This window comes from Fundulus heteroclitus, unplaced genomic scaffold (genome assembly GCF_011125445.2).
Source record: "Fundulus heteroclitus isolate FHET01 unplaced genomic scaffold, MU-UCD_Fhet_4.1 scaffold_65, whole genome shotgun sequence".
Lineage (NCBI taxonomy): Eukaryota > Metazoa > Chordata > Actinopteri > Cyprinodontiformes > Fundulidae > Fundulus > Fundulus heteroclitus.
Window position 1 is genome coordinate 799,868 of NW_023397088.1, and position 24,420 is coordinate 824,287.

The 24,420-nt window shown below is 47.2% G+C and overlaps 2 protein-coding genes across 3 annotated transcripts in view; one reads left to right on the forward strand and one right to left on the reverse strand.

Annotated features, from left to right (window-relative positions):
• LOC118561489 (NLR family CARD domain-containing protein 3-like) overlaps nucleotides 1-24,420 on the forward strand; it is a 77,238-nt gene that overhangs the window by 25,520 nt on the left and 27,298 nt on the right. Inside the window, exon 4 of the mRNA XM_036133611.1 lies at nucleotides 13,759-13,932. Within this exon, the coding sequence (XP_035989504.1) occupies nucleotides 13,759-13,932 (174 nt within the window). The remainder of the gene's footprint in view (nucleotides 1-13,758; nucleotides 13,933-24,420) is intronic.
• LOC118561504 lies at nucleotides 6,807-10,315 on the reverse strand. 2 transcript variants are annotated; one of them, XR_004930082.1, is made up of 4 exons: nucleotides 9,884-10,315; nucleotides 8,711-9,784; nucleotides 6,940-7,114; nucleotides 6,807-6,858 (listed from the first exon to the last, which is right to left on the reverse strand). XR_004930082.1 is itself a non-coding variant. In XM_036133647.1 (4 exons), exons 2-4 carry the CDS (start codon nucleotides 9,768-9,770, stop codon nucleotides 6,936-6,938), a joined length of 915 nt encoding a protein of 304 aa, XP_035989540.1. In that variant the 5' UTR covers nucleotides 9,771-9,784; nucleotides 9,884-10,315; the 3' UTR covers nucleotides 6,877-6,935. The 2 variants fall into 2 exon arrangements, 1 of the variants encoding a protein (XP_035989540.1); XM_036133647.1 differs by lacking the exon at nucleotides 6,807-6,858 and having other exon boundaries at nucleotides 6,877-7,114; nucleotides 8,711-8,888; nucleotides 9,213-9,784.

Genomic DNA, 24,420 nt, shown 5'->3' on the forward strand with positions numbered 1-24,420 from the left:
CATGAATGTGTGCTCTGATCCCTGGATGATCCATGGAGGTTCTCCAGCAGCACGGAGGTTCTCCAGCAGCATGTAGGTATTTCATGCCCAAAGCAGCACACTCAAAGTGGGCATGAATGTGTGCTCTGATCCCTGGATGATCCATGGCTCCAGCATGGAGCTATCAGCAGCTGCACCAGCCTGGTTCTCCAGAGCTCCAGGCTGGTTCTCTCCACACCCAGCACGGAGCTATCAGCACCAGCCCCTGCTACCAGCAACCAGCCCCGGGTACCACCACACACCCATGGACCCTGGAACACCAACCTCCATAACCTTCACCTCCAGGCGAACCGTGGTACCCACTCTTAAGCACCCCTCCCCGGTTATAAACCAATAAACCAACCGCCAAATTACTCGTGCCCCTGGGAAGGCAGGAAAAAAGCCGTGCCCATGGTACAGCAGAGCTCCAGCGGGACAGGGGGGAGTCCAGCTGCTGCAGCCCCAGCCCGAGGTCCTGTCCTCGGACTACTCTCTGACACCGCTCCCCTCCGTGCGCCTGGTTCTCAACACTTAGAACTATTTTATAACCCTACCTCTAACCCTTAAAAAATTCAGAGCTCCAGCAGGACAGGGGGACATCCCGCTTCTGCAGCCCCAGCCCGAGGCCCTCTCCCTGGGCTACACTCTGACACCGCCCCCCCACCCTCCGTGCACCTGGTTCTCAACACTTAGAACTATTTTATAACCCTACCTCTAACCCTTAAAAAATTCAGAGCTCCAGCAGGACAGGGGGACATCCCGCTTCTGCAGCCCCAGCCCGAGGCCCTCTCCCTGGGCTACACTCTGACACCGCCCCCCCACCCTCCGTGCACCTGGTTCTCAACACTTAGAACTATTTTATAACCCTACCTCTAACCCTAAAGAAAGATAAAAAAAAAATTCAGAGCTCCAGCAGGACAGGGGGACATCCCGCTTCTGCAGCCCCAGCCCGAGGCCCTCTCCCTGGGCTACACTCTGACACCGCCCCCCCCCCACCCTCCGTGCACCTGGTTCTCAACACTTAGAACTATTTTATAACCCTACCTCTAACCCTAAAAAAAAAATTCAGAGCTCCAGCAGGACAGGGGGACATCCCGCTTCTGCAGCCCCAGCCCGAGGCCCTCTCCCTGGGCTACACTCTGACACCGCCCCCCCACCCTCCGTGCACCTGGTCCTCAACACTTAGAACTTTTTATTTAATTTTTAATTTTAATTATGTGCCCATGGTACAGCAGATCTCCATGAGGGGGCGCCCTTCTTGGATGTGTTTCCATTCTTTCGGTTTGTTTTTCAAGACGGGTTTGGGTATCTGTTTACCCTATGTCCTGCGAATCACATTTGTGATCCGCAGCCATGCACCACAACCCACAGAGTGGAGAAATCGCTTTCATCTGTCAATCCATCCCATGTCTGGGCCGGGGCCGTGTTTACTTGGACTTTCACGGCTTATTTAGCCCTCCAGAACCCGGCACGCGCCGGGCCCGTAGGCAGAGCGAGATGGGGGGGGGGGCGTGGGAACCGGGTGGAGCGCTGGTCCTCCGTAGCCCCCCCGAGCCCTAGTCGATTGGCTCTCAGGCGGACAGCCGCAGCGTGTTTCCCAAGCGCACCGCCAGCACGGGCCAGGAGGCCGGGACCGGGGGGACGTGAGCCCGGTGGCGGAGGCTTGGTGCGGGACCACTAGGTCAGACTGTTCTGCTCGGTCTCGCTTCCGAGCGTGCGGCCCGCTACGGGGAATAAGCACAGTCGCGCGCAACCTCCGCTGCTGTCTGGAGTAGAGCCTGCAGGATTAAGGAACCAACCGCCGAAGCACTGATGCTGACGGAGGCCCTCTTATGGCAGGCCACGTTTGCAGATCGGTCTGGGTGGGAAAAAGATGAGCCATGGGAGTCCCCCTGACAGACTCCAGTGACTAAGTGTTAAAAGACTTTGAAATATTTTCCATCAGAGCTTGTCGAAAGACTCGCTCTTACATATCTGCGGAAGGGGTTTTTTCGCGTAAGGCCCCAGGATCCCTCCAGACCCTTGTATCTCCCTGGGCTACTCCAGTTAAATTCGTATCCACCCCATGCTGGAGAACTTAGAAAAAAAAAACCAAAATTGTTCCCATGGTAAAGCTGGGATGAGCTACTCCAGCTGATTTCGTATCCACCCCATGCTGGAGAACTTAGAAAAAAAAAAATCAAAATTGTTCCCATGGTAAAGCTGGGATGAGCTACTCCAGCTGATTTCGTATCCACCCCATGCTGGAGAACTTAGAAAAAAAAACCAAAATTGTTCCCATGGTAAAGCTGGGATGAGCTACTCCAATTGATTTCGTATCCACCCCATGCTGGACTTCCAGGAGAGGAGGGGCGCTTTCACGCGTCACTAGCCCAGCCAAGGCGCACTATTCTGGGGCACAGCAGCGTGACACAGACCCCCCCTGTCCTGGAGGTGGGACACTTTTTTTATTTTTTTTTCGTTTACCATTAATATTATAATTATTACTATTAATTCCTTTTGTTAATTTCAGCTCTGGATCTCCTAACCTCCGCCTGCACCATGGATCTCCCCGCACCAGAAGCAGTCCGCTCTGGGTCTCTTAACCTGCGCGTGCACCACGGATCTCCCAGCTAAACCAGAGGCACCATGGAGCTCCACGCAGCGGCCTACTCTGGCTATTTTAACCCAAAAACGCTGCATGCATGTCCGCGTGGCGCATTTCATATTAACCTGCAGACAGGGTTTTTCCGCGTAAGGCCCCAGAATCCCTCCAGACCCTTGTATCTCCCTGGGCTACTCCAGTTGATTTCGTATCCACCCCATGCTGGAGGACTTAGAAAATATTTTTTTCCCAAAATTGTTCCCCTGGTAAAGTGCTGAAGAGCTACTCCAATTGATTTCGTATCCACCCCATGCTGGACTTCCAGGAGAGGAGGGGCGCTTTCACGCGTCACTAGCCCAGCCAAGGCGCACTATTCTGGGGCACAGCAGCGTGACACAGACCCCCCCCTAACCTGGAGGTGGGACACTTTTTTTATTTTTTTTCGTTTACCATTAATATTATAATTATTACTATTAATTCCTTTTGTTAATTTCAGCTCTGGATCTCCTAACCTCCGCGTGAACCATGGATCTCCCCGCACCAGAAGCAGTCCGCTCTGGGTCTCTTAACCTGCGCGTGCACCACGGATCTCCAAGCTAAACCAGAGGCACCATGGAGCTCCACGCAGCGGCCTACTCTGGCTATTTTAACCCAAAAACGCTGCATGCATGTCCGCGTGGCGCATTTCATATTAACCTGCAGACAGGGTTTTTTCCGCGTAAGGCCCCAGAATCCCTCCAGACCCTTGTATCTCCCTGGGCTACTCCAGTTGATTTCGTATCCACCCCATGCTGGAGGACTTAGAAAATATTTTTTTCCCAAAATTGTTCCCCTGGTAAAGTGCTGAAGAGCTACTCCAATTGATTTCGTATCCACCCCATGCTGGACTTCCAGGAGAGGAGGGGCGCTTTCACGCGTCACTAGCCCAGCCAAGGCGCACTATTCTGGGGCACAGCAGCGTGACACAGACCCCCCCTAACCTGGAGGTGGGACACTTTTTTTATTTTTTTTTCGTTTACCATTAATATTATAATTATTACTATTAATTCCTTTTGTTAATTTCAGCTCTGGATCTCCTAACCTCCGCGTGAACCATGGATCTCCCCGCACCAGAAGCAGTCCGCTCTGGGTCTCTTAACCTGCGCGTGCACCACGGATCTCCAAGCTAAACCAGAGGCACCATGGAGCTCCACGCAGCGGCCTACTCTGGCTATTTTAACCCAAAAACGCTGCATGCATGTCCGCGTGGCGCATTTCATATTAACCTGCAGACAGGGTTTTTCCGCGTAAGGCCCCAGAATCCCTCCAGACCCTTGTATCTCCCTGGGCTACTCCAGTTGATTTCGTATCCACCCCATGCTGGACTTCCAGGGCTGGAAGGGAGCTGTCCAGCCTCACTAGCCCAGCCAAGGTGCACTATTCTGGGGCACAGCTGCGTGACACAGACCCCCTCCTGTCCTGGAGGTTGGATTTTTTTCTTTTTTTTCTTTTCTTTTCTCTTTTATCATCATCATTATTAATATCATTATTAATATTATTATAATTGTTTTTTGTTAACTTTTTTTTTTATTATTATTATATATTTCTTTTTTTTCCTCCTTTGAGCTACTTCAATTAAATTCGTATCAACCCCATGCTGGAGAACTTAGAAAAAAAAACAAGAATTGTTCCCATGGTAAAGCTGGGATGAGCTACTCCAGCTGATTTCGTATCCACCCCATGCTGGAGAACTTAGAAAAAAAACCAAGAATTGTTCCCATGGTAAAGCTGGGATGAGCTACTCCAGCTGATTTCGTATCCACCCCATGCTGGAGGACTTAGAAAAAAAAACAAGAATTGTTCCCATGGTATGGCTGGGATGAGCTACTCCAGCTGATTTCGTATCCACCCCATGCTGGACTTCCAGGGCTGGAAGGGAGCTGTCCAGCCTCACTAGCCCAGCCAAGGTGCACTATTCTGGGGCACAGCTGCGTGACACAGACCCCCTCCTGTCCTGGAGGTTGGATTTTTTTCTTTTTTGTCTTTTCTTTTCTCTTTTATCATCATCATTATTAATATCATTATTAATATTATTATAATTGTTTTTTGTTAACTTTTTTTTTAAATTATTATATATTTCTTTTTTTTCCTCCTTTGAGCTACTTCAATTAAATTCGTATCAACCCCATGCTGGAGAACTTAGAAAAAAAAAACAAGAATTGTTCCCATGGTAAAGCTGGGATGAGCTACTCCAGCTGATTTCGTATCCACCCCATGCTGGAGAACTTAGAAAAAAAACCAAGAATTGTTCCCATGGTAAAGCTGGGATGAGCTACTCCAGCTGATTTCGTATCCACCCCATGCTGGACTTCCAGGGCTGGAAGGGAGCTGTCCAGCCTCACTAGCCCAGCCAAGGTGCACTATTCTGGGGCACAGCTGCGTGACACAGACCCCCCCTATGCTGGAGGTGGGACTTTATAAGTTTTATTTTTTTATTTTATTTGCCAGGAATAATGAATGGAGAAATGTCTTAAAGAACACAATTTGTTAAAGATAAATAATTGTTTTCACCCAAACTGTAGCAGAAAGGAAATACAGACACATCACCATTGATTTATTTATTTTTTTATTATTTTTTTTACTGTTTTTCTGGATCTCAGCACACGTACACTTTGGCTGCGCCCTGGTTGTCTTTTTCTCAACGTGTAGGTAAACAATGGTCTCTTTCTTCTGGGTTGTTGGGTCCCTCTACGTGGTTCATATGAAGGGTCGCTCTCCGAAGTGTATTCAGAAGTTTGGTCAGACACGCTCTCAGAAGTTTGGTCAGACTCGCTCTCAGAAGTTTGGTCAGACTCGCTCTCAGAAGTTTGGTCAGACTCGCTCTCAGAAGTTTGGTCAGACTCGCTCTCAGAAGTTTGGTCAGACTCGCTGTCAACAGTGTAGTCAACGTCGCTCTCAGAAGCGTGATCAGGGCTTGTTGATCCAGTGGCCTGACTGGATGTTGGTGAGGACGGCACAGCACCGGGCGAAGGACCGGCAGGCGGGGTGGGAGGCGCGCAGTCCGCTTCCTCCTCAACACCATCACCTGATGATTCTGACATGGAGAGGAGGGAAGGTTCGGCGGTGTCATGTACCGTCGTACGTGGTGGCTTGACGGCTGCCTCGAAATTCTGACGGATCCGAGCCAGCTCTGACGCGGTGCGGTGGAGCGCGTAGAATTTGTCTGCTGTCCGCGTGTCATGACACATGGTCTTTGAAATGTTGATCCGGTCACTTGGTGACAAAGTATTCCTTGCCTTGAAAAATACAGATGGTTCTTCAATATTATGCTTTTTATTTTAGGTTTATTACGTGGAAAAGTGATATAATTACTTACGTATGTGGCTATTGATGTTCGGAAGTCTGTGAATGTGGGACGCCCAGGAAAACCCATGTCACGCCAGGCGGCTTGCATCGGCACGATGAGTTTCTCGATTTTTGTGAAGTTTTCGGTGAAGAGAAGAAGGTCTGTGGGTGGGTTTAGTTTCTGTCTGATGATCATCCACTGCTCCACCCATGAGAATTCCTCTACAGTTAAGTAGAGCTGTGCGGGGCCAAACGCACGGTTGGTTTTGTGTTCCTTCACCTGTGGTGCAAACGAGAGTGTGTTTTAATGGACATATTGGGACAAGACAGAGAGCGTTTGTCATTCCAATATTAGTAGACTTGCATTGATCACGAAGCCCGCTTGCCCGACTGTGGCTTCCTTCTGCGCTTCATCAACCTCGGAGACCGTCATATTCTTTAGAACACCGGTGCGGTGTCCATATAGGCTTGCTAGGTAAACACTGAGGTACCCAAAATATCTCCTTCGCGCCTCCGGGTTGGGGTCCTCAGACAGTTCATCTGAAGAAAAAAATAAAATAAAATTAAATGGTTAGAACATGGATGTCAGTAACTCAGGTAAGTAATTTAATATAGTGCAAATTTAATAAGTCTGACCAAGAAGTTCAGGGATGCGTCTCCTGGCCAGGACTTTGCAGAGGCGAAGTTGGTCCTTGGAGATGGTTCTGCTCAACTTATTTTTCTTTACACGTATCTGACGCATGACAACACGTGGACCCAGGCTTGCAATACACTCTGAGATAGCACGAATCACGGCAAACACTTCTCTTTTTGGAACCCTGGATGAGGAGGGAGGGGTGTCCCTGAAGTAGCCCAGGAACTGGGACAAATTTACCAGGTCGGTCTTCACTGTGTTCTCCGCTTTTCCACCATTCTGCAGATGCTCTGGCCACCTGCACAGAAATAAATAATTTGAATCTTTTTTTACATGGGGACATTTTATCTTAACTAAAAGGCATCACAGACATGCTTACTGGTATATCCTGGACATATTGTGAAGGAAAGTCCAATTCTGGAGGATTGGCTGTCCCTTGGTTATAAACGAAAGGAAAGCCATGATTCTACCCACTTTGGATCTTTGATTTTCGATCCTTTTCCTCAGACCACGAGAGCCTTTGAGATGCTGCCAATATTCCGCGATGTATTCCACTGAAAAAAAAAAAAAAAAGACTTCCAGAAAGAACACCGGGGAATTTCGTTCATTAAAACCCAGACAGAGGGCGCTATATTCGGATACAAACGTTAAAAATCCCCCTTCTGCGTCTCTGGATCCATAAACACTTAGAAATATTTTTTAAAAGCTCGCACAGACTTCCAGAAAAAACACCGGGGAATTTCGTTCATTAAAACCCAGACAGAGGGCGCTATATTCGGATACAAACGTTAAAAATCCCCCTTCTGCGTCTCTGGATCCATAAACACTTAGAAATATTTTTTAAAAGCTCGCACAGACTTCCAGAAAAAACACCGGGGAATTTCGTTCATTAAAACCCAGACAGAGGGCGCTATATTCGGATACAAACGTTAAAAATCCCCCTTCTGCGTCTCTGGATCCATAAACACTTAGAAATATTTTTTAAAAGCTCGCACAGACTTCCAGAAAAAACACCGGGGAATTTCGTTCATTAAAACCCAGACAGAGGGCCCTATATTCGGATACAAACGTTAAAAATCCCCCTTCTGCGTCTCTGGATCCATAAACACTTAGAAATATTTTTTAAAAGCTCGCACAGACTTCCAGAAAAAACACCGGGGAATTTCGTTCATTAAAACCCAGACAGAGGGCCCTATATTCGGATACAAACGTTAAAAATCCCCCTTCTGCGTCTCTGGATCCATAAACACTTAGAAATATTTTTTAAAAAGCTCGCACAGACTTCCAGAAAAAACACCGGGGAATTTCGTTCATTAAAACCCAGACAGAGGGCGCTATATTCGGATACAAACGTTAAAAATCCCCCTTCTGCGTCTCTGGATCCATAAACACTTAGAAATATTTTTTAAAAGCTCGCACAGACTTCCAGAAAAAACACCGGGGAATTTCGTTCATTAAAACCCAGACAGAGGGCCCTATATTCGGATACAAACGTTAAAAATCCCCCTTCTGCGTCTCTGGATCCATAAACACTTAGAAATATTTTTTAAAAGCTCGCACAGACTTCCAGAAAAAACACCGGGGAATTTCGTTCATTAAAACCCAGACAGAGGGCCCTATATTCGGATACAAACGTTAAAAATCCCCCTTCTGCGTCTCTGGATCCATAAACACTTAGAAATATTTTTTAAAAGCTCGCACAGACTTCCAGAAAAAACACCGGGGAATTTCGTTCATTAAAACCCAGACAGAGGGCGCTATATTCGGATACAAACGTTAAAAATCCCCCTTCTGCGTCTCTGGATCCATAAACACTTAGAAATATTTTTTAAAAGCTCGCACAGACTTCCAGAAAAAACACCGGGGAATTTCGTTCATTAAAACCCAGACAGAGGGCCCTATATTCGGATACAAACGTTAAAAATCCCCCTTCTGCGTCTCTGGATCCATAAACACTTAGAAATATTTTTTTAAAAGCTCGCACAGACTTCCAGAAGGACAGGGGGGAGATCCCGCTGCTGTAGCCCCGACCCGAGGCACTGTCCTCGGATTACTCTCTGACAGCGCCCCCTTGTGTGCGCCTGGTTCTCAACACTTAGAATTTTTATTTATTTTTTTTTATAAATACAGCAATCAGTGACATTACTTACAGATGCTTGGTGGGAATTTGGGGTACGCTTTCGCCAAACAGAGGGTGCTCCGGCTTTCCCCCTTTGACTTAGGTCTGTTGATGTGCTGCTGTTCTTCATCAGGAGAGAAAGATTCACTCCTCACCAGAGCATCAACGTCCACACTTGGAACCGGGGCTGTGGATGCCTTTTGGCGGTCCTGTTAAATAAAGGTTTAGTGCTAAGTTTTCTGGTTCTGCCGGTACAACCAGGCCTAAGCTATGGAGCTATCCTGCCCAGCACATGTGCTCTGATCCTGGGTAAAAGTCATCCGCATCTACCCGCTGGTTCTGCCGGTACAACCAGGCCTAAGCTATGGAGCTATCCTGCCCAGCACATGTGCTCTGATCCTGGGTAAAAGTCATCCGCATCTACCCGCTGGTTCTGCCGGTACAACCAGGCCTAAGCTATGGAGCTATCCTGCCCAGCACATGTGCTCTGGTCCTGGGTAAAGGTGCTGCTAGGTAATAAACATTTTACATACCTCTTCCAGTCGTTTGATTGTTTTTTTTGCCCTTTCAGCCCATCTGTGCTGGTACAGCAATTTCTTTCTTAGTTGCCCCAAGTCGGATATAAGCTGCAGGTTCTTTGCCTCAAGCTGTTTGCACGAGTTGCAGGATGAAGGCGATGGTTCGTCATCAAGGGGTTCTGATGTTGGATGATACCGATTTGCTTCCTCTCTTGCTATTGGGTCCATGTGTAAGCGTGAGACCATCGGAGGGCTCGGGTTTGTGGCGCTCAACGCTCGCAGCATGTGCACCGTTACCTGGTACTTCAAATCGGTTATCACCTGGGCTTTCCTCTCCCCCTCCATCTCCGGGTGAGCTTGAGCAATATGCCTGTCCAGCCTTGTGCTAGCATAACTGCAGCCCTCCACTGGACAGGGCATTTTTCTAATATTGACCCTCCCACTACTGTACTTGATCAATATTTCTCGCTCTTTTGAATTTTTAATGCCATGACTATTTCTTAGGTGCCTGCCTATATAGGTAAATTCAGAACGGCAGAGTGGGCAACAAACACTATGCTTTGGGGGCGCCATGTTGATATGAGAATCTGAAAAATAAGATAAGATAACACGAGCTGTGTTAATATCTCAAAGCCAGGAACAGAGCCCCATTTCCCAGCGTGATGCATAAGAGCTTCACAACTTACCGTGTGAACAGTGGAGGGGAAAGAAGTCCGCTCCGGTCCTGGGCTGTTAAGTACTGCTCCTCAGTCATTCGTTGATTGGCATGTTAGGTACCCACAGCTGCCTTCTGCTCATGCAATCAAGAGTGCAGCAAGTGGCTGCAGGTGTACCAAGTAAAGCCTCCTGAGAACCAGGGGAAACACTGAGTCTCCACATCAGACCCTGCACCCACCCCTGCTACCAGCAACCAAGCCCGGGCACCAGCGCACACACACACACACACCCATGGACCATGGAGCGCCAACCTCCATAGACTTCACATCCAGCCTAATCCTACACCAAAATGTCAAAATCCGCTCTCCCTGATATTTTGCTGCAATGCTTGACAATCCATCGGATTTAAGATGTGATATTTGGGTAAAAGGGGCCAAATCGCCTAACCCTACTTAGGGTGACAGGTGATTTTTTGTACAAAGGGCAGCACTCGAGGGCCATTTTCAAAAATCAATTGTGGGCTAACCAAATGGCACAGGGACATTTGGGTGTAGTGCTATGAAAGCCCCATCCCTCGTCTCCCATCTGCCCAAAGTCCCATATTTTTAAAGCCAACCAGGACCCCCGCTACAGCCCCCCAAAAAAGTGAAAATTCACGAAAATCACAAATAAATGGTCCCCGATGGCTCAAAACTTTAGTTAGGGGTTGTAGTACCGTTAAACCGCCACCAGGTGGCATTGTGTACACTTGGCGGGACTATATATGGGACCATATTGTACATATTACCATATGTACAATAGGCAGGATTTTACATAGGCCAGTGGGCAGCATTTTAATATGGGCCAAAAGGCAGGATTATACATAGGCCAGTGGGCAGCATTTTAATATAGGCCAAAAGGCAGGATTATACATAGACCAGTGGGCAGCATTTAACATTATGTACAATCCGCAGTACACTGAATGGGACACTTGGCGGCATTGAAGTTAGGGGGTCACTTTGTTACAGGTGGCAGCACTTAACATATGTAAGGAGCATCGGAGCCCTATATATATATAGAGCCTAAGGGGTGCTCTTAGCTAGTTTCTTTTTCTCAATTTTACAATGGTCAATGACGTCACAGATGACGTAGGAATAATTATCAATGGACCAATAGGAGGCTAAGGGGTGTGGCTAAGCTAATAACCATTTAACCGTTGCCATGGCAACCGGGGTACATTATATAATAGTTTTCCGGAAATTTTATGCAGACACATGATAGTCTGGTGGCCAGGAAGCCTGCCCCCCACCTGGGAGAGCGGGGTTCGATTCCCACTTGGGCTGCCAACTTTTTTTTTTTTTTTAATCTACCTACCCAGGGACGAAGCATTTTAGGCCCACAATTAGTTCCATGGAGCAGCCACTTGGACCTCCAGAGGACCCCTTTGACCTCCAGAGAACCAGGGGGAACATGGAGATTATTTTACCCAGGGACGAAGCATTTTAGGCCCGCAATAAGTTCCATGGAGCAGCCGCTTGGACCTCCAGAGAACCAGGGGGAACATGGAGAGATTATTGTACCCAGGAAAAGAACACTGTAGGCCTGCATACACTTCCACGGAGAAGCCCCTATTAGTTGATTTTATCCTCCAGAGAAACAGAGGGGGAAATGGATACATGGCCTGTCGCCCATCCCCCACCCACATACACTTCCACGGAGAAGCCGATATCTATAAGAGCACCTTTATACAGGTGGACAGTTAACGACATAGCCAGGATACGGCCCACCTGATCATGTGACCTGGGTAGTCTTGTGGTTAATGCTCCCGCCTCTCAAACAGGAGAACAGGGTTCAAATCCCGGCTGGGACTGACCACAATTTTCACGTTTTAAATGTCAAAGTCATAAGCACTATGAGCCATATTATTGACATGGTCCTTTTTTCCCTTTAATTTTGTTTAAATTTACTCTTTAGTTGATTTTATCTTCCAGAGAAACAGGGGGGAAATGGAACATCTCTACCCGGGGCAAAGCTCCACTCTTTCCCTGCATGGAAGTGGAGTGAGCACATGGCCTGTCGCCCATCCCCCACCCACATACACTTCCACGGAGATATATCATACAGAATCACTATGTACAAAAGGCTGCATTTAATATGGGACAGAGGGCAGCATTTTACATTGCAGGGCAAACTACAACATGGAAGACAATACGTTGCACATGGGATTGCAATTGTCCTTGGCTCATTCTGGAACCATGGAGGACCAGGGGCGGCCAGAGGAGGGCCAGGGCCTGGGGGGGAACCACGGAGGACCAGGGGCGGCCAGAGGAGGGCCAGGGCCTGGGGGGGGAACCATGGAGGACCAGGGGCGGCCAGAGCAGGGCCAGGGCCTGGGGGGGGAACCATGGAGGACCAGGGGCGGCCAGAGCAGGGCCAGGGCCTGGGGGGAACCAGAACGAGGGCCTGGTGGGGCCATGGAGGACCAGGGGCGGCCAGAGGAGGGCCAGGGCCTGGGGGGGGGAACCAGAACCAGGCCCTGGTGGGGCCATGGAGGACCAGGGGCGGCCAGAGGAGGGCCAGGGCCTGGGGGGGGAACCAGAACCAAGGCCTGGTGGGGCCATGGAGGACCAGGGGCGGCCAGAGGAGGGCCAGGGCCTGGGGGGAACCACGGAGGACCAGGGGCGGCCAGAGGAGGGCCAGGGCCTGGGGGGGAACCATGGAGGAACCAGGGACTGGACAGTGCTACACTATGATGGTCTTACAGAACCACTATGTACAAAAGGCTGCATTTAATATGGGACAGGGGGCAGCATTTTACATTACAGGGCAAACTCCAACATGAAAAGCATTACATTCCACATGGGATTACTAGGGTTTTTGGCTCGGCTCAATCTGGGACCATGGAGGAACCAGGGGGGGCACCACGGAGGTCATGTGTCCAGGAAGGAGGCACCACTGGCCCGCAACAACCTCCCTGGAGCTAACACCCCCCCTCCCTGGAACAGACTCTGGGTCCTGGAAGAACCTCCAGGGTCCTGGAGGAACCAGGGGGGGCACCACGGAGGTCATGTGTCCAGGAAGGAAGCACCACTGGCCCGCAACAAACTCCCTGGAGCTAACACCCCCCCTCCCTGGAACAGACTCTGGGTCCTGGAGGAACCTCCAGGGTCCTGGAACAGACTCTGGGTCCTGGAGAACCAACATCCATAACGCACACACTGATACATTGGACTGCATGTACCAAAACACTTGGTCTAACACACGTTTAATTACCACATGTCACACTTTACACCATAATGGACACACACACACACACACACACACACACACACACACACACACACACACACACACACACACACACATACATATACTGCACTACCAGTACTAACCCTAACCCAATAGAACCCATTTGATAGCCTCCTGTCACCCAGTGGACCCTACTGACATTCTCAAAAACGTAAGGTAAGGCTGCCATCCAGTGGCCAATGTTCAGTATTGCATGTGCTCCCTAAGGACTTTTATGAGCCCCGGCGGCCCGTTCAAATGAACGCTCTAATGGCTCCACGTGAGTTCCCTGAATTTAGAGAGCATGTTGCGCCATGTCCCCGGAAAATACATAGGACCATAGAGACAGGGGGGACGAATCCTCTAACCCCAGAACATCTTCATCACCAGCCGCCACTGCTGAGAAACACACCTTGATCTGGACCTTCACACGTCATGATAACATGTTCTGGTTCTGCTGGGTTTAACTCTTTAAATCAGTTCTACTGGATCAAATATCAGACATCAGTTCATCATGTTTCTGGGACTTTTACATGCAGGGAAATACATTTTCTACATTTTATTATTTATTTGTTCATATTTCAGTTTTAACCTGCATCCTGTTGGCTTCAGCTCACATATTTTATTCTTTATTCAGACTGAAGAGCTGCAGTTTGTCAGAGATCAGCTGTTCTTCTGTGGTTTTTGCTCTGAAGTCCAACCCCTCCCATCTGACAGAACTGGACCTGAGTGGAAACGACCTGAAAGATGCTGGAGTGAAGGAGCTCTGTGGTTTTCTCCAGACTCCCCTCTGCAAACTACAGATATTGAGGTCAGACTCCATGTTTTAGTTCTGATATTTGTGATGTGAAAGTTGTGTTGACACTAAACTGCAGACATCTGGCTGATATTGTACTGATCCACACTGAGGATTTTCATGGTAAAGTCTGCTTTCTTCTTCACTGCTTTGCTCCAGTTAAAGTTTCTTTCTGTTTCCAACTTCCTGCCAGGATTTATTGCCTAAAAACAGCAACTCCTAAACTCCATGTTGCTCAACTGAGAGCCTCCAGGATTGTCAAAGACTCCTGGATCAGGTGTTGAAACATTTTCACAGAAACTGAGTGAAAGTCTGCTAACCTTGGATTTAATCCTGTTGTAGTTGCCTTGACTCTGATGATTGGGAATATGCACAGGCATGTGAATATTGACAAATAGAGCAAAAGTAAACACACCCTCAGCAACAGCCTGTTGCTCTACCTGCTCTGTTCTGATCTCAACTTCACGTTGCTGTAGCAGACTGCTAACACACATAACCCAAACATTGATTATCACCCACACACAGAACACGCATGCATGTCCTTCTGAAAGAGGGTAAAGTTTTTCCTGGTAGCATTCTGGACCTTATCTGACGCTGAGCCGGCCTTCTCCTTTCCCTCCATCAGCAGGTGTGAGTCGGTTTAATGCTCAGAGTGGCTCAGAGGTGATCGGTCTGGCGTTGAAACACTAGAGGCCTTTGCTTCAGAATTTTCTCATCCAGCACTACTTACTAGATAAAGGATATATTCAGTTACTTTTTGTGTTTTTAGTGTTCTATTTTGTTTCTACATTTTGTTCCTACTTGCTTTTATTCAGTTTTATTTTCCTATTGTTAAGATATTTTTCTGGGATGAACCCGGACACAGCACGCACACACAGAGTCAGTTCTTATGAGTGAGTTTTATTGAATGGTGTGGAAGATGGATGATGAGACCAGAGTCTTTCAACAGACGGAGGTGTAGGGTGTAGAAGCTGGCCGGCAGGAGGCGTGTGGAGAGACTGACCGGGAGGAACTCTGGAGCCGTGGACTTGAGAGCAGAACCTCTGAGCCAAACACTGGAGAGCAGAACATCTGAGGCGAGCACTGGAGAGCAGAACATCTGAGGCGAGCACTGGAGAGCAGAACATCTGAGCCGAGCACTGGAGAGCAGAGCATCAGAGCCGAGCACTGGAGAGCAAAACATCTGAGCCGAGCACTGGAGAGCAGAACGTCTGAACCGTGCAGTGGAGAGCTGAACATCAGAGCCGTGCACTGGAGAGCAGAACGTCTGAGCCGTGCAGTGGAAAGCTGAACATCAGAGCCGTGCACTGGAGAGCAGAACGTCTGAGCCGTGCAGTGGAAAGCTGAACATCAGAGCCGTGCACTGGAGAGCAGAACGTCTGAGCCGTGCAGTGGAGAGCTGAACATCAGAGCCGTGCACTGGAGAGCAGAACGTCTGAGCCGTGCAGTGGAAAGCTGAACATCAGAGCCGTGCACTGGAGAGCAGAACGTCTGAGCCGTGCAGTGGAAAGCTGAACATCGGAGCCGTGCACCGGAGAGCTGAACGTCTGAGCCGTGTTCTGGAGAAAACAAACTGACGGAAAGTCTATGGGCTGACTGTAACAAAAACCAGGTTGAAAGGAGTCTTCGGGCTGACGGTAACAAAACGGAGCTGACAAGAATACTGGCAGAGAACTGAGCGGGAGTGAACGCTATGGACCGGCGACGGGAACAGAAAGAGGTGAGTCTTATAAAGCGGTGGAAACAGGTGATGGCAGATCAGGGTTAATTGCTGCCTGACAGGTGACGGGGAGTTAAGGCTAATTAGTGTATGGAGCAGAGCGAGGGAGGGCTGAGTGAATTGCACACTAAAGGCAGACAAAACCTAAACCATGACAGTACCCCCCCCTCAAGGCCGGACACCGGACGGCCCAGAACCTCCCACCCAGGGTGGGTGGAGGGGGTTCTAGGATGGCGGGCAAGAGTCGAACAACCTCAGAACACAAGGAAAACAAAAGCCTAGGAGAAACACAGGGAGTACTAAGGCTAGAGACCACGGGGAAACAAGGAGCTAAAGAACACGGGGGAACCAAGGAGCTAGAGAACACGGGGAACCAAGGAGCTAGAGAACACTGATGTGCCAGAGCACAACCAGGGCGCGGCACATCAGGGAAAGGCACGAACGCTTGACTGCGCCGGGGGAAAGAGCGAGCGCTTGACAGCGCCGGGGGAAAGAGCGAGCGCAACACAGCGCCAAGGGGAAGGAACGGGCGCAACATAGCGCCAAAGGGAAGGGACGGGCGCAACACAGCGCCAAAGGGAAGGGACGGGCGCAACACAGCGCCAAAGGGAAGGAACGGGCGCAACACAGCGCCAAAGGGAAGGAACGGGCGCAACAAATAATTCAACAAATAGGTGGAAATAATTCTTCTAAAACAGTAAAAATATACAAAAAGACTAGAAACTAAAGCAGAACTAGAACACAACAAACCAAACCTAAGAACTCTAAGAAATCAAAGAAAACACTGAAGAACTAAGGAACGTTAGGTAACTCAAAACACAACACCAAAAAATAACTCTAAACAAAAACCAGAAGGCGCTGGGCAGCAAAGTCTGAATATGCTGGGCAGCAGCAAAAGTTAACGCTGAGCAGCGACGACGAGGAGCACCGTCTTTTAATTGCTGCGCAGCGTGGGAGGCGGACCTCGCGAAAGGCGATCCAGGAATCAGAGTCAGAGGCGGGGCGTCGCGGATGCGACCCCGGCAGACAAACCGGAAACGTGATGTCGCAACTCCGCGACCATGCGAGACGAAACAGAGGCGAGGCGTCGCCGTACGGCGACCCAGGCTAGATGAACCGGAGGCGAGGCAGATCCTACCAGCTTCTACACCAGGCTCTGTGCGTGCTCGGGCGCAACATAGCGCCAAAGGGAACGCCGGGGCACAAGGGAAACAGGAATATCTAAAACACCAGGGAACAAGAACGGAGGGCGTTCTAACACGCCAGAGGACCAAGAAGTCTAAACGCCAGGAACTAGAGGGTGTTCTAACACGGCAGGGAACCGAGAACAGAAGACGTCCTAATACGCCGGGGAACCGAGAACAAAGGGCGTCTAAACACGCAGGGGAACCGAGAACAAAGGGCGTCTAAACACGCCGGGGAACACTAAATCTAAACGCCAGGAAACCAAGACCTAAACACCAGGGAACTAGAGGGTGAGCTAGGCAGCAACAGGCCAAGCGCGCCAGAGGGCACAGACAGCGACTTAAGCACCGGAGGGCTCTGGCGGCGACTTGCGTGCGCTGGGCAGCGACAGGTCGGTGCACCAGAGGGCTCAGCCGGCGACATGGGAGCGCCGGAGGGCTCTGGCGGCGCCTAAACAAGGGAACAACAAGAACAAAGAGGGCCAGGGGAACAGAACAGAGACACTAGGGCAAGACAGAACAAAACAACTACGGAAGGGAACTAAACTAACCTAAACAGGGCAAAAACATACAAAGAAAACAGGAGAAGGGTGTAGGGACCTAGAAAGCGCAGGGACCTTAGAGAGCGCAGGGACCTTTAAGAGCGCTGGACTCCATCCAACGCAGGAACCCATACAGCGCAGGAACCCAGATGGCGCAGGAACCCAGACACATAAATACTAAGGGGGGGGGGGGGGGGAATAAAGACAAACAAAACTAAATTAAAAAAACAAATACAGAACAAGACTAGAACTACAGGGCTAGGACAGAAACTACAGGGGCTAGACTGGGACTACAGGTGCTAGACGAAACTACAGGGCTACGAAACTAGAACTAGGACAGGAACTACAGGGTCTAAAACTGAAAAATCAAAACAGGAAGTCTAAGGTAAAAACTGGAACTCAAAAACAAAAACTCAGAAAACTAATCTAAAAAAATAGAACCAAACTGGATAAACAAAAGCTAAATAAAACTCAAATACTCAAAAGCAACATAAATCCCAAAAAAAATCCTAAGTAAACCAAAAACTAAGGTTGAGCCTAAACAAAAGAACAGAAGGTGGAAATAATTCTTCTAAAACAGTAAAAATATACAAAAACACTAGAAACTAAAGCAGAACTAGAACACAACAAACCAAACCTAAGAACTCTAAGAAATCAAAGAAAACACTGAAGAACTAAGGAACGTTAGGTAACTCAAAACACAACACCAAAAAATAACTCTAAACAAAAACCAGAAGGCGCTGGGCAGCAAAGTCTGAATATGCTGGGCAGCAGCAAAAGTTAACACTGAGCAGCGACGACGAGGAGCGCCGTCTTTTAATTGCTGCGTAGCGTGGGAGGCGGACCTCGCGAAAGGCGATCCAGGAATTAGAGTCAGAGGCGGGGCGTCGCGGATGCGACCCCGGCAGACAAACCGGAAACGTGATGTCGCAATTCCGCGACCATGCGAGACGAAACAGAGGCGAGGCGTCGCCGTACGGCGACCCAGGCTAGATGAACCGGAGGCGAGGCAGATCCTACCAGCTTCTACACCAGGCTCTGTGCGTGCTCGGGCGCAACATAGCGCCAAAGGGAACGCCGGGGCACAAGGGAAACAGGAATATCTAAAACACCAGGGAACAAGAACGGAGGGCGTTCTAACACGCCAGAGGACCAAGAAGTCTAAACGCCAGGAACTAGAGGGTGTTCTAACACGGCAGGGAACCGAGAACAGAAGACGTCCTAATACGCCGGGGAACCGAGAACAAAGGGCGTCTAAACACGCAGGGGAACCGAGAACAAAGGGCGTCTAAACACGCCGGGGAACACTAAATCTAAACGCCAGGAAACCAAGACCTAAACACCAGGGAACTAGAGGGTGAGCTAGGCAGCAACAGGCCAAGCGCGCCAGAGGGCACAGACAGCGACTTAAGCACCGGAGGGCTCTGGCGGCGACTTGCGTGCGCTGGGCAGCGACAGGTCGGTGCACCAGAGGGCTCAGCCGGCGACATGGGAGCGCCGGAGGGCTCTGGCGGCGCCTAAACAAGGGAACAACAAGAACAAAGAGGGCTAGGGGAACAGAACAGAGACACTAGGGCAAGACAGAACAAAACAACTACGGAAGGGAACTAAACTAACCTAAACAGGGCAAAAACATACAAAGAAAACAGGAGAAGGGTGTAGGGACCTAGAAAGCGCAGGGACCTTAGAGAGCGCAGGGACCTTTAAGAGCGCTGGACTCCATCCAACGCAGGAACCCATACAGCGCAGGAACCCAGATGGCGCAGGAACCCAGACACATAAATACTAAGGGGGGGGGAATAAAGACAAACAAAACTAAATTAAAAAAACAAATACAGAACAAGACTAGAACTACAGGGCTAGGACAGAAACTACAGGGGCTAGACTGGGACTACAGGTGCTAGACGAAACTACAGGGCTACGAAACTAGAACTAGGACAGGAACTACAGGGTCTAAAACTGAAAAATCAAAACAGGAAGTCTAAGGTAAAAACTGGAACTCAAAAACAAAAACTCAGAAAACTAATCTAAAAAAATAGAACCAAACTGGATAAACAAAAGCTAAATAAAACTCAAATACTCAAAAGCAACATAAATCCCAAAAAAAATCCTAAGTAAACCAAAAACTAAGGTTGAGCCTAAACAAAAGAACAGAAGGTGGAAATAATTCTTCTAAAACAGTAAAAATATACAAAAAGACTAGAAACTAAAGCAGAACTAGAACACAACAAACCAAACCTAAGAACTCTAAGAAATCAAAGAAAACACTGAAGAACTAAGGAACGTTAGGTAACTCAAAACACAACACCAAAAAATAACTCTAAACAAAAACCAGAAGGCGCTGGGCAGCAAAGTCTGAATATGCTGGGCAGCAGCAAAAGTTAACACTGAGCAGCGACGACGAGGAGCGCCGTCTTTTAATTGCTGCGCAGCGTGGGAGGCGGACCTCGCGAAAGGCGATCCAGGAATCAGAGGCGGGGCGTCGCGGATGCGACCCCGGCAGACAAACCGGAAACGTGACGTCGCAACTCCGCGACCATGCGAGACGAAACAGAGGCGAGGCGTCGCCGTACGGCGACCCAGGCTAGATGAACCGGGGTCGAGGCAGATCCTACCAGCTTCTACACCAGGCTCTGTGTGTGCTCGGGTTCATCCCTTGGCCGGTCCATAATGTTAAGATATTTTTCTGGGATGAACCCGGACATAGCACGCACACACAGAGTCAGTTCTTATGAGTGAGTTTTATTGAATGGTGTGGAAGATGGATGATGAGACCAGAGTCTTTCAACAGACGGAGGTGTAGGGTGTAGAAGCTGGCCGGCAGGAGGTGTGTGGAGAGACTGACCGGGAGGAACTCTGGAGCCGTGGACTTGAGAGCAGAACCTCTGAGCCGAACACTGGAGAGCAGAACATCTGAGGCAAGCACTGGAGAGCAGAACATCTGAGCCGAGCACTGGAGAGCAGAGCATCAGAGCCGAGCACTGGAGAGCAAAACATCTGAGCCAAGCACTGGAGAGCAGAACGTCTGAACCGTGCAGTGGAGAGCTGAACATCAGAGCCGTGCACTGGAGAGCAGAACGTCTGAGCCGTGCAGTGGAAAGCTGAACATCAGAGCCGTGCACTGGAGAGCAGAACGTCTGAGCCGTGCAGTGGAAAGCTGAACATCAGAGCCGTGCACTGGAGAGCAGAACGTCTGAGCCGTGCAGTGGAAAGCTGAACATCAGAGCCGTGCACTGGAGAGCAGAACGTCTGAGCCGTGCAGTGGAAAGCTGAACATCAGAGCCGTGCACCGGAGAGCTGAACGTCTGAGCCGTGTTCTGGAGAAAACAAACTGACGGAAAGTCTATGGGCTGACTGTAACAAAAACCAGGTTGAAAGGAGTCTTCAGGCTGACGGTAACAAAACGGAGCTGACATGAATACTGGCAGAGAACTGAGCGGGAGTGAACGCTATGGACCGGCGACGGGAACAGAAAGAGGTGAGTCTTATAAAGCGGTGGAAACAGGTGATGGCAGATCAGGGTTAATTGCTGCCTGACAGGTGACGGGGAGTTAAGGCTAATTAGTGTATGGAGCAGAGCGAGGGAGGGCTGAGTGAATTGCACACTAAAGGCAGACAAAACCTAAACCATGACACCTATATTTTAACATGTAAAGCACTTTGCATTGTCTCTGTACTGAATTATGCTATACAAATAAATTTGCCTTACCTTACTTACTAGATAAAGGATCTATTCAGTTAGTTTTTGCGATCTACAATGTCAAAACATTTGGACGACTTTCCTGTTAATGAAACTTTAAAAAATCCTGAGTTCAAATGTCAAATAATAAATGCATAATAATGAATAAATAATCAATGGAGTGTAAATCTGAAAACATTGTCCACTAATCTACCATTTTAGTGTGTGGTGGCACAGTGGGTCAAGAGTCAGTTAATCTATCAATTGCAATATAAATATGTAGATATGATGATTATCATACTCATAGAAAAACATGTTCTTCAAGCAAAATATCAAACTAAAATACACTTTATAGTAAAATTAAAAAGTGGTCCCACCACTGCAGATGGCAGCAGGTAGAATGTACTTCAGGTATTATACCACTGAAGAAGTAAAGTGCTAAACTAAGTCACCCACTGGTAAACTCTTGCAGTGGAGAGTATGCTCTAAAGAAAATGTGCTTTATTGATGGAGTTGAAGTAACACACTGTGTTATATTGTAAGTAATGTAACGCCATTATCTGTTACATTGAGTGATGACTCTATTTTGCTAAATGACAACTGGAGACTCCTATTTTCTTTTTGATACAAATAATTTGACACAGTTTGGTCAATTCCAGTAAAAGTAAGAGGCATCACTTGTATCTATAGTTAGAGATGATTTGCCAAAACAACCTGTGTATTATCACTAGACTCAAATATGTCTAGAGTAGTGCTGTCAAACGATTAAAAATGTTAATCACGATTAATCGCATAATTTCAATAGTTAACTCGAGATTAATGGCAAATTAATCGTGTATTTTTTTTTATTTCTGAAAGTGTAAAAGCCTATTTGGTCATTTTAATGTGCAGTTTTGCAATGAATGACACTAGCAAAAACCTTGTACAAAAAATATTTTTATTTTTTTATTTTCAAGCACTTTTCAGAAATGGAATGATAACATCCTGGTGCCATAAAATGTTAAACTCTGGCCAATAATGGCTAAATCACTAATCATAACGCCCTGATGTTTAGATAATGTGTAAACAAATGTGCAAATAAATAAATATTTATTGCCAAAATATTTTTTTTTGCCACTTAAAGAAATGTTAATAAGCATTTACATATAAAGTAATACTAATTTTTCAATTTAATAAAGTCACAAGTTTTACTGTTCCTTTTTATACTCTCTCACACACATCTAATTCTGAGCTTTCACACCAACAATAGTTTTTTTGTATATTTTTGCATGCTGTTTATATTTATTTTTCCAAAGCCTCAAAAATGGTTTGAAGTTTCCAGGTCATTCCAGAGTCTTACACTTTGCTTGCAACTGGGTCAAGAGCTTTTTGTGCTGACACTGTAACTCCAGCTACTTCATTTGGCAACGGGATTCAGCCTTAGTTTGTTAAATACAAACACAGCGAATTAAAAAGCATAAAAGTATGGTTTATGGATTGGATTTCTGCAATGTTATCAGTGTGTAAAAAGCTCATCTTCAGAACCAATCTCTCCTCAAAATGGTGATCTGCACCGCCTAATCTACTTTCGGCAGTTATAACCGGTTATTGCAACCGTAAACTACAGAAAATACAAGCAGAGTTGCTTCCTCTGTCTTTACTCCCTCAGCTTCTGTCATTCTAGAGGAGGAGGCGCTGCAGCGTTAATTGAGGCGGAGGGATATTTCAGCTGGTTATACTCAAGTATCTGTAGTGCAATCGGTTCTCTTTATACCTCCTGTTTATCGTTACTTATTCTAGAGCCCAAATAAGCGACTTCACTTTCAGAAACAAGCCCAAAAAAACGCAACCCGCAACTGATTAAGTTTACTAGCGACTTTAGAAAAAAGAAGCTCAAAGTCGCATAAAATAAGCGGATTTGGCAACAGTGAGCATGGGTCTGTTGTGCTAGTCTCTATAGCATTCTTGGAACTACGGAAAGCACCGAGCGTAAAAAAAAAACACAGTCCAGAGAGCGCTGCGGGGAAAAACACATTGAGTGTTTTGTTGCGCGACTAACGCAGACAAAACAAAATTGTCGCCGTTATGGAATAACAAAGTTAATGCATTAATAACGCATTAAAACTGACAGCCCTAATAATAATTTACATACAGGAGACGGCCAAATCCTAACATGGACACCCAGATATATTCAATCAGTTCTGTTGTTTTACTGTGGATGATCTTTCTTCATCTTTGTGGTTAGATAAAGCTTTTAACTAAATGAGAGACACAGCAGCTCTGCAGTAGAACCAAGACCTGAAGAGACTGAAGAGATTCTCTGTGTGGGTCAAACAGGACATTGATGTGAAGAGCAGATGTTTATCTGATGATGACATCACTAATTAGTCATCATGTTTTAGTCTGTTTATCAGTGTTTATTAGTCTGATTTAACTAACTAATGTTATTGTTTCTCTAATCACAGACTTGCTGGATATGAACTCTTAATGACTTACAGTGAAGTTGTGGCCTCAGCTCTGGAGTCCAACGCCTCCCGTCTGACTGAACTGGAAATAAAACGGATCGATGGAGAAACCATTGGAGACTCTGAAATGAAGACACTCTTTGTATTATCCTGGAGACTTTAGTCTGTAACGTAAAGAAACTGAGGTTGGTTTTATCTATTAATCCTTCACTGATACTTTAAAACATATTCCAATTAATAATTTTGTTTTAACATATTTTCTTTAAAGACAACCTGCTGTCTAAATGTTTTGCCTTGTAAATTATTTATTTTCTTATTTAATATTTTCACAGTATTGAACAGTTCACTCTTAAAATGTGTGAAACCGATAAACAAAAATTAGGAAATTAATAAGTCAAATGATATGAATTTATGATGGAGAAATTTCAGTTTGATTTGGGAAAGATTCAGATGGAAAGATAAGATAATATAGCTTTATTTTTTATTTCTTAGTCACATCTTTTCATCAAACATTAATATTTGTTCTTCTAGAGTGGTGCCAGGACGACACACAGACACAGAAACAAGTTATATAATAATAGAATAGCATTATCTAAAAAAAATATTGAGGATCAGAGAGAAACCGTCCTCTTCAATCTGACAGCTCAATCAGACAGAACCAGAACAAACTCAACCTGCTAGTGTGGCTATTAAAACTACCCCACAATAATGAACAGTAAAAACCTCTAGTGCAGCAGAAGGTCTCTGGACTCAGCATAGGCGAGAACGGGGTAACGTAAGCCTTTTTACATTTACTTCCCTCTAGCTAAGTAAAAATGATATATCAGTAAAGTTTACTCTTTTCCTATTAATCCAGGATGTTTTCTAGTTATGAGAATAAGCAGAATGTTTTCAGGACAAAGGCCATTGAAATATGATTGTGTTTAAAAAAAAG